Here is an 11,103-nt window from a genome sequence, read left to right as displayed (position 1 = left end):
TTCATCAAGAATCTGCACTGCGTCCCTACATTTTTGATCTGACAATGAATGTTCTCTCTGAAAATCTTAGAGAACCAGCTCCTTGGTGTATGCTATTTGCAGATGATACTGTACTATGCAGCACAAATACAAAACAGCTTGAACATAAATTAGAATGTGGAGAAGAGCTCTAGAGGAAAGAGGTCTTCAAATCAGCCGGAATAAGACTAAATACCGGTACATGTGCCAGGGAGGAACTGATAATAAAACTTTTCAGATGGATGGAAACCAGTTCCAGATACAGTGAAATCTCGTTAAGACGTTTCTGCAGAGGACAAAGAAAAAGAACGTGTTAAGCGAGAAAACGTACTAATGAATATACAAATAAAAACTATCCAACAGGGACATGGAAACACTAGATATGATTTTTTCTGACAAAGGGCATTTTACGTCATGTATACACGGGTATAGTAAAAAAACACAAGAGAACAAATATGAAACCTTTTCTGCTAGGGATTAAAAAATAACAAGTACTGGTACAACACTGAAAGGTGTGAAAAAAAACACCAGACAACAAATATAAAAACATGTGCACAGTATGCATGTATACAGTGAGTACATTATGAGGGAGATTCTCGAGGATTGGAGCGATGGCATCACAGTTGGTGGCAGGAAAATTAACAATCTCAGATATGCGGATGACACTGTGATAATTGCAACAGATGATCATGAATTAGAAACCAGCATGTGGAGGCCTCACGAGCAAAGCGGAGAATATGGTCTTGAAATTAACAATAAAATGACCAAAGTGATGATTGTAGATCATTTTAATATCAACAGATCTGCCATAAGAATTGCTGATTATGACGTTGTCAGTTGCTTCGAGTATGTGGGATCTATTGTCACAAATACACTGTGAACCTGCGATGTGTGAGCGCATTGCGATTGCGAGAAATTCAACAACAAAACTTACTCGCATCTGGATAGACACCTCCATCACTTCCACGACAAAGCTCACCCTCATTCGAACTCTGATCTTCCCTATCGCAACCTATGCAGCAGAAACCTGGACGTGAAGATGGCAGATTGCCGCAGGATTGATGCTCTAGAAATGTGGTGCTATAGGATATTACTGCGAATACCATGGACAGCACATCGTACTAATTAATTGATCCTGCAACAGCTCGGCATCAGAACAAGACTGTCGACCCTTATCAACCAAAAGCAACTCAGGTATTTTGGTCATACTGCCAGTAGACAGGAGGCAGTGGAAATACTTATCATAGAGGGAAAAGTCGACAGCCAAAGACCTAGAGGACGTGCACCGTTACGATGGATGGACCAGATCAAGAGCTTGACTAGAATGAGCTTACAGCAAGCAAGTGACCATGCCCATGTCACTACACCCTTACGTAGGGTTGGACTCAAGGGCAAAAAAAATATTTAAGTATTATTGCAGATCACACTCTTTCTAAAACCAATGTTAGTATAAGCCTTTTATTTCAGAGCAGTGGGTTATTAAACATTATTTTCTGGTCACACTCTTAGACAGTGAATTGGAGGTTACACTTGACCGTGTGCTACTGAGAGGAATTACTTTGGCCGCCATTTTGAATCGAACATAACTTTGACGAACTTGAGTGATCAAGTCGAAACCCAAAGGTGAGAGATTAAAAATTTGAGATCTCTGTGCGCTTATGCAAGCCAACTTTCTGACAGACTTTAATTTTGTCTTCAAAATGAAGGAATTTTACAACATATTCAGTTTCAATAACTAGGCTATCACAAGACAAATATGCACCAAGCTAGTCAATTTCACACGATTATTTTCCTAATCCAGATATAGGCTACAGTATCATGCGACAAATATTAGCTATACTTCATCGTACCATTCGACACAAAATACATTTCTACCTTCTGAATGGAATGCGAAATACATGCACAAACAGGCTCACTCTGCCATTCAGCCATCTCGCTAACCGGCAAGAAAAACTGAACATTCCTGAAGCTAACGGCTTGCTCCCCAAAAGTGCAACTTACCCTTTGAAGTTCAGGAACGCCTTTTCCTGTAATCACACAACTGTGGCGACAGCTCTTACCAGAGTTGGAAATCACGTTCCTTTTGGAAGGGATGACCAATACACTTAACATTTTCAGGTCTAGGAAGAATCTGATCGTACTAAGCGGTAATAGCAAAAGTTTGTGATGCGATAAGTGAGGTATTTTTAATATAGATTTAATACGATGAGAATTGGAACTTCAAATTTACGATGGGCTAAGCACGAAAATGTGTTAATGAGGAATGCACTAACGAGGTTTCACTGTACTTAGGATCCACTATATCTGCTGCGGTAATCTAGATCTAGAAATTACCCGCCGAATTCAGGCTACCTGGTCTAACCGGAGAAAGTTGTCTGGTGTTCTCGGTGACGGACTAAATATCCGATCAAAGGGGAAAGCCTATAAAAATGTGGTGAGACCTGCAATGCTATATGGTGCAGAAATTTGGCCAACAATGTTGTCACAATTTAAGCGGCTGGAAGTATTGGAAATGAAGATGCTGAGATGGATGTGTGGAGCTACAAGGAAAGACCACAAATTCTGTTAAACGCCACATTGTTAAAATGTCATTCCCTTCTCTCACCCCAGCAATGAGGCAGGTGTAGAGAAGTCTTGGACTTCAGTCATTATTTATGACTAGAGGCGTAAGTGTGATTGTTCATAGTGTATGTAACCTTTATTTTCACATCACGTTAGCTTAAAGGTTATTTCTTGCACTGTACTGTCCCCTCTTTATCTTGAACAGCTAAAATGGCTCAGAAACATAAACAAGTAATGTTGAGATTATCCCAGAAAATAGGAATTATTAATATGTTCCTTGTGGTTCGGGTCACCATGTGTCCCGAAGCATGTTACTCTTATCCGTCGGTGCGAAATTCCCAAAATTGCGGAGTACGTAACTACTGTACGCCCTAGTTATACATTTTCGATACCTAATGGCAACATAGTGTTCCTACTGAAGTAAAGGATTGAGGCATACTGCTAGTTTTGATCGGCCCACCGGTGACCCGGAGGAATTTTTTTTGCATCTTCCATTCACATCGCTTCAGGTCACTGTGTTCGGATAGCTGTTTAACCTATATTTTTACACGGGAATTACTTGCGCGGTTACAGTGAATGAAGCCTACGATGTTACTGTCTTAAGATGGCAGATTGTTGTTGAATACGAGGAGTACCACCCTTCTGACATCTCATGTAACCTATTCATCTCTACATTGCTCTCAGGTAAGTGAATATAAGTTTTCAGATTTTTATTTACTGGGGTAGTTCTTGATATGTTTATTATCTTCTGCAGATAATATTTTCAAGCAAGTTCATGTCCTTTTTTTTAGGGATGGAACCTTTACGTTCTGACAAACCGGTGGCATAGAAAAGAAAGAAGTTTAGGATGGCACTTGATCCCGGATGAACTGCTCATTATTTGGAACAAAGCGATGACAGTGACTGTGATTTCTCTTCAGTATTTGATGATGATTCTAAGTACAGCCTCATCTTTCGTGATATTTTTTTTACTAAGCATAATATTAAATAATATTAAAATAATTAACATAGGACTATCACATTCCCATAAAAAGATAATTGAACGAGAAATTAACATTTACTTCCGGGGTCATTTCTGGGTCACGCTCTTGTTGAATCGGACAACTGTTGCAGAGGTAAATACATCGGAATGTCTCCTCAACAATAATGCACACAAGTGCACCAGCGTTGTTTTAGATTTCACAGTAGGGACTAACCAAATTCAAATGCGTCAGGTCACCCTGATAATAACTAAAGGCAGCATCGGGTCACCAGTGGTGGGCTGATACGACGTAAAATTAAATGATCAAAATTCACTGCCGCAGGGAACGTGTTAAACATCTTAGACAAGGTGAAAACACTATAAGTACCATCTCAATTTAAGGTATCAGATGAACAACAAACAGTCCATGATACCAGGCATGATGAGCAAAGAAATTGAAAGCCATGTCTGAAAATGCAAACCACGGATGATAATGTGAAAGCCTGCAAAACTATGAAACTGGCCATAAATGAAAGTTGGACACTGTAATGTATCAGTGGTTTCTTCAAGCCCGCAGCCAAAGGTTTCCCTCTTTGGGACCAATAATCGCAAAAGCTGTTGATGTACACATTAAGCCTGTCTTTTAAAGTAAGCATAGGATGGCTAGATAAATTTAAGTTTCATCATGGTATCCACGACTGGGCATAGCAGTTGGGAAACAGAGTGCAGATAGAGCCGTGATTATTCTCTGATTTTATTCTGTCATCTGCTATGAGTCCTGTTGGTAGAATGTTGGCCAGCAGGGTAGGAGAGGTGGTGGTATACAATTTCTAATCACTAGAGTGCGTTCAAAAAGAGTGGATTCAATGACGCTACTGATGGCGATTCGTCCGTCGGGTGAAGACGGAAAAACCTTGAGCAGATCCCTTGGTGCTATTCGACAAGAGTAGGTTATATTCCAGCACTGGGTTTCAGTCTCCCCCATCCTACTGTCATATATCACGTCATTCATTCAATCTCATTAACTCCTCTGACGAGGTTGACATCACAGAGGGGCAGTCATAAAAACTTGCTATGAAGATTCATCTCACTTCATACCAGACTCAGCAGAGAAACGGCCTTGGTCCCGACGGAAACTAAAATGTCTCTTTTCAAAATAAAGTCCAGTTCTGCACTTCACTCCATTTAACTGAATTACATACATTTCTTAGAAAGTTCAGTGAACCAATTAAATTTAACGAATGCTTTATAACACACAGGGGTACTTTACCCCTATGGTGGAATTTTAAGGAAATCTTCAAGCTGAGAATTAAGAGTACACACATGCATCTATCATAGTTCTTACCCCACACACCCTTTACATGTGGTCCGAAATAACTATACACAATGACATTCCTTTCATTTATAATTCTAGTTGCTTCAACCAGCCAGCCATAGTCACTTTATATAAAGAATGCGCCAATTCAGAGCAAAGTTAATTAAACGTGCCACACAACACAGACACGCTAACTGTACTGAATGATTATTAAAACGTCTGTCTTTCACTCGATCTTGCCATAATTAGGGTAAAATTGTTAGTAGTACGTGCTAGTATAATACGGTACGGCAAGTCCTTCCGGGGTTAAATCTTAAGTCAATACAGAGGCAGCGCAACTCTGGATTCAAAATGCACTGGGAAATCATAGCGATTTTCCTTCGAGACGTTGCATGGGCATATCAGGGGTATGAGGAACGGGGTACATGATCTGAGGACTACCTTCTGAATGAAACTAGCGAAGGAGCAGGCATGAACAGGGAGCAAGCAGCGAGGTCTGCTTTTGAGCAATTTGTGCAGAGTATCACTACTTATTGGTAGTATCACTACTTATTGGTAACCCTTACAATGCTAGGTACCATAGGATGTCTGGAAGGAGATGAGGCACAGCATGATGTCAAAGTTGTTACAAATTTTGCCAAATCATTATGGGTTGTACCCACAGATTCTCGAGTGTCCTACTCTTCTCCCGGTACCAACTTAAAATGTCCAACTAATGTTCATGATTAAGAGTACACAGGCTCTCTGAATTAACAGCAGCCAAAAAAGCTTCTTGAAACCCTTCTCGAGAATTTTCTGTTCCAGCATCTTCAGGAATGGTAGAGGTTGTATTGAGGTCCATAGGTTTCTCATGCTTGTGGAAGTTCTGTATGTGTCTGAGGAGAAACTGACTCCGGAAAAAGGTACGTCCACAGAACGAACACTTGTATGGCTTGTCGTCTGTGAACCGGCAGGCATGATTATCCAGCGTCTGAAACAGGAACGAAGACAACTCTTAACATGATAATGACAAGTAGAAAAAGTTACACAAATTGATTTAGTATTACAAGTAATGAAAGAAAATATTTCTTCAAATTAGAAATTCTATCTAGTAACAAGGCTTCTCTCATGGACCTGGGGAGTTCAATATATAATGCAACACATTTCTTTTTTCTAAAAGCCGGATGTTTTTTTTTTTCCTTTCTTTCTTGGGATTCAAATACACCATGATATTTTTCAATCCTTTTGCTACTATACCCTATTTTTCAACATATCTCTGTTCAACACTACGGCCTTATGCCACTGTAATGTAAGGGCCTGTATGCCTGCATATTACTACTCGACTGGTCGATGTCGGAGCCGATGTCGTGTTGCATCGGTAACTTCCCCATCATCCATGTAGTGCTTCCTTCATTGGGACAAACAGATGGAAGTCAGAAGGCGCAAGATCCGGGCTGTAGGGCGAAGGAGGAAGAACAGTCCACTGAAGTTTCGTGAGCTCCTGTTGGGTGCTCAGATCTGTGTAAGTTCTTGCATTGTCAAGGAGAAGGAGAAGTTTGTTCGCATTTTTGTGGCTATGAACACGCTGAAGTAGTTTCTTCAATTTCCTTAGAGTAGCACAATGCACTTCAGAGATGACCGTTTCTTATCACGAGGGAGGACATCAAATAGAATAACCTCTTCAGGGTCCCTTGAGAGTGATGATGAAACATGCCTCGCCTAACGACTCACCGTGCTTTCGTCCACTGCCAGGTTTCCGGAGACATTCTGCAAGCACCTAAGAATATCTGTGATGCCCTGGTTTTCCGCCAGAAGAAACTCAGTAACTGTTCTCTGTTTGGTACACACCTCCATTGCAGATGCCATTTTGAAGGCTAGTTATAGCCCTGCCACCTATCAGAAATTAGTGAAACTCTACGAGACGAAGTGGGAATATTCAAAGATGTTCCAAACAAAATTACAATTTTTTAAAACGGAAACTGGCTTAGAAATAAAATGTGTATTATATATTGAAAGCCCTTCATAGAATGCTGGGCATTGAAACACTATTGTTCGTTAATTGAAATGCCAGAGATCAAAAGGCCCAACAAACATGATCTATTGTTTGCTTGGTAGAAACTGAGGCCTGATATAAACAAATACACATGGGAATGTTGAATTCTGATTGGCTGTCAGATCCTGCAGCATTGTTCAACCAATATTTCCTATTTTTTTAACTTAGTAAAATGTATTCCAGAATATTATATTTGTATTCTAATGTTAATTTAGAAATTGTGTGGGGAAAGGCTGTTCTGTATGACAAAAAATGCACCAAGGCTAACAAAGCATATGGTCGTTTGGTTACAAATAGCTTCATTGTGTAAAAATGGTGAAAGTTGTGAAGCACCAGTCCACGAAACCTCTGAAATGTGAAAAAAACAATTAGTTTTAAAATGTTTTTTTTTACAAAGTTTGCAAAAGGTTCTCAAAAAGAGCAGAAGGGATCAAAATGATCTCTACTTTCATTATTTCAATAATGTGTGAATTCTTTTAACGTTTCCCTCCAAATATCTTGATTTTCCATACTTTTAAAATCCTTCTTATGGTGACATATTTCATCCAACAATATGTTTACATTTTCACAGGTTTTACATGACATGCCCAGGACAGCAGAAGAAGCCACTTTGACACCTGTACAATTCATTTCTGTAACGCAGCAGTATACATTGCCAGATAATAGTGAGTATCCCAGTTCATGGATTCTTGAGATTACGTCCTAATATTCTCCGATATAGAAAAATCGAAGTTGGATGAAAAACGGGAAATGTTATGTTTTGACGTAAGAGAGAGAGAAAAAAACCCTGCCAATGCCTCGTATTCCCACAAATGTGATTTTTACAAGTGCCAGTTGTGGTTATACAGTATAACTTATGGATTCATAGTGGTAAAGATAATAAAGGCCATTGTTATGTCTGGTTGGAAGGAGAAGCAGGATGACGGGCTCAGGAGGTTGGATCCTGCTTGTACAAGCATCTCGTGGAAAACGTGCACAACACCAAAGTAATCATATTGTGGTCAGATTGCTGCAACGCCAGAATTGTAACAAAGATTGTTGTACTTCCGAAAACAGTTTTGGAACAACACCTTACCACTGAAAAAAATTCCTATTTCCAGGCCATAGCTTCCTCCCTAACGACAGCGACTTTGGGGATATAGAACGTGCTTTATTTCAGCAGCGCCTCTACACCGCCGAAGACTACATAAATATAATGAAGATGTGCCGAAAGAAGAACCCGCTTGTTGTGCACAGAATGACCGGACCGAATTTTCATAGTACAGTTCAACCGGAGAAGCACATTGTAAACAGGAAGACGGGCACAAACAGTGAGAAGGTAAACTAGCTGCATATGAGAGAAATAGAGTTTAAGAAAGATAAACCTTTTAGCATTTTCTTCAAAACTCATTTTGATGCAGAACGCACTGTTGAAGTGAACATTAAGAAATCTACAGTTGGTCGCCAGCTTCAGAATGAAAATGGATCAACTCTACATGGTCCGCTCACTCCGTTATGGCCCAATAGAAAACCAGTTTCAAAGGCGAGGCTGAACTACCTGCGTACCCTCATGAAGCTAATTCCCAACGATGTTAAGCCTTTCTATAAGGGCTTGTTTAGTGATCCTGGAATAGACGATGATATAGATGGGTTTGATTGTGGATATATGGATTTTGAACTCGAAAATTCTTAAAATCCTGCATTATTACACTTTGAGAAACTGTGTGTTTATGATGGCTTAATACTATGATCTACCAGCAAAATTTCTTGCTATGTTCTAAAATTCATGTTCTTTCTATGTCATTTTGTATGCTGTTATGTATAATTTAATCCTGTATTTAGCAATAAAGTTAGCTAACAAATACAATATTTTACACTGCACTGAATTTTTAAAAGTCAAATCGATCACTAAATGGAAATTTTATTTGTTGTTCAAGTGTTGCAAAACAATTGCACCATCTGTCTGTAATCACTGTGTTGCAATGAGACAACACACGCTCGCTATCTACATTGTTCGTTGGGGTCCACAACAACTCAAGACAGTATTTAGCTAATATGCTGCAGTTAATGCAAGCATGACATCACATTTTTCACTTTATTTCATCTGGGTTTGAATGGCATGTTTCAGAGAACAGTAACCAGACCAGATATCGTTTCGTGAGAGATCTGTTACTCCTAACACTTTCTCAAGCTCATCTAATTTATCAGTGTTATTCAAAATTATATATTTTTTGGATACAAAGCTTGAGAAATTGACACAAAATGTTTATGGTTGGGGTATATAGCTTTCAATGTGGCTAGGTTGCACTGTGAAGAAATGAGCAGCTTTGACAAATGTCTCCCTACATGCAGCCTGCTGTGGAGGAGTGAGCTTAATCAGAGCATCATTAGTTGACGCAGAAAAATTCCCCTCACAAATGGAAGTAAAACTGGCGTCAAGGTTATGCAGTTTCGGGTAAAGGAGATGAGAGGTAGGATACAGAGACCCTTCAAGTTCAGTAAGGAGGTCAACCAATCCAGCTGCATGTACTGTGACAAAAACCATGTGGGAGTGAAGCCTATTCACTTCTCGGTCACTCAGATCAGTTAGGTACTTAATACCACAGCTGTCGATGTCTTTCATGTCAGACATCTAGAAAAATGTAACATCAGTAAAGTAAGCACTCAAATAGAAGACAGCCTGAAACCAGCTATTCCATCCGTGCAGGAAAAAGCTTTGCTTCCTTTGAACCACCATACTTTAATGTTGAGAATTGTAAATAATTATATTTTCGCTTTCTTGTGTTCAAAAATGCAGACTTTATCATCGCAACCAAATGATTTAAATCTGTCATCACTGCGACCCAACTATTGCCAACCAAGCTGATCTTATGTGCCCAGCACTGTACATGGCCACACTTAATGTTTCATAACACCGGGTCATGTACAGGGCACTGTCACTAACAAACACTAACTGCATCATATGGTACACTATAATTGCGCAGAGCTTCTAAAACAGCACGAGAGCAGTTTGTAGCATTTCCTACATCAAGATAGTTCACAGAAACAATGTACAGCTCTCTTTTCGATCCGGCTGGGATTTGGAATATGATGATAAAAACACAACGGCCCATTCTATCTGTAGTTTCATCACAGAGTATGGTATTGTTCTTCCCCACTAGAGTCTCTGCTGTTCTTTTCTGGTGATAAGATGTAACTTCTAGAAAGGAAGAAAGACCTCAAATTATAACAAAATAATTTAAAATTACCACATCAATTGGGTACGAGTAAGATAGTTCGATATGGAAATCGCACCCAAATTCGGTATCCTTCAATTTTGCACGTGGTTTCGATGTCGTAATACCTAAACCGTACCCAATCAATGAAATCAAAACTTACCTGGTAAATATACTTCACGTAGAGTTCTCACACATGGCAGCTCTTCATTTGAAAACTCACTAATCCAGGCTCTTAGATCTTTGCTTTCCAGCTTTTACAGAGGTATATTTGCTTTGGCAAATTCTTCAACTGTGCGTTTCGAGAAGTTATCTCTGGAAATTTTTCATCGTTTACAACTATCTAACAGTGTAAGCACAGAAGATTGCTTTCTTTAAGACGTACTAGCAGCAGAGGTTGAACTTTCGTTATCGCGTCTCTTACCCACGTGTTTTTCAGATTTAACATGTTTCATAATGCTATCTTTTTTTCCCCCACCCAACTCGGCAATTACAATACTTGCAAAACACTGTCGCTGAATCTGTGGCATATAAACCATCCTTTGCATATTGCTGAGCTCTTTGGTGCGCAGTTTTCATCGTGCGTCCCATAACCTAAACGATTGCTTGATTTTCTACTCTTCACTAATTTTAATTTTGAACAACAGGAAAACGCTGCGCCTACCTCATTATTTCCGTGACACTCGATTTACATTTCGATAATAATCGATACAGATCTTATTCACCTTCCTATTCCCATTACGATGCTAAAAAGAGAAAGATGTTCCACCTATTCAATACAATAATATTGTTGCAAAAATTAATGTAGCAACATGTTTAATATGTTATGGGACCGGTTTCAACATATGTCCATGTCATCATCAGCCGATACAAAAATGGCAAGAAGTCAACACAATTGAAACACTTATGACACTTTTTTTTGAAGAATTAAAAATAGAAGTTCATGTAGCACTTTTAAGTGAAGATAATTTTTTGTAGATATCTTGCTGTAGATCTTGAGGTTAAAAAAAATGATGCAGTA

The 11,103-nt window shown here is 39.3% G+C and overlaps 1 protein-coding gene across 1 annotated transcript in view; it reads right to left on the bottom strand.

Annotated features, from left to right (window-relative positions):
• Positions 1 to 3,771: 3,771 nt before the first annotated feature.
• The window catches only part of LOC136886749 (gastrula zinc finger protein XlCGF46.1), a 50,039-nt gene continuing 42,707 nt past the window's right edge, over positions 3,772 to 11,103 (bottom strand). The window contains exon 5 of the mRNA XM_068230941.1: positions 3,772 to 5,826. Coding sequence (XP_068087042.1) covers positions 5,569 to 5,826 — 258 coding nt within the window. The 3' untranslated portion in view covers positions 3,772 to 5,568. The remainder of the gene's footprint in view (positions 5,827 to 11,103) is intronic.

This window comes from Anabrus simplex, chromosome X, assembly GCF_040414725.1.
Source record: "Anabrus simplex isolate iqAnaSimp1 chromosome X, ASM4041472v1, whole genome shotgun sequence".
In the NCBI taxonomy this organism is placed as follows: domain Eukaryota; kingdom Metazoa; phylum Arthropoda; class Insecta; order Orthoptera; family Tettigoniidae; genus Anabrus; species Anabrus simplex.
Note: the sequence above shows the minus strand (reverse complement) of the source record. Positions and strands in the feature narration are given on the sequence as shown.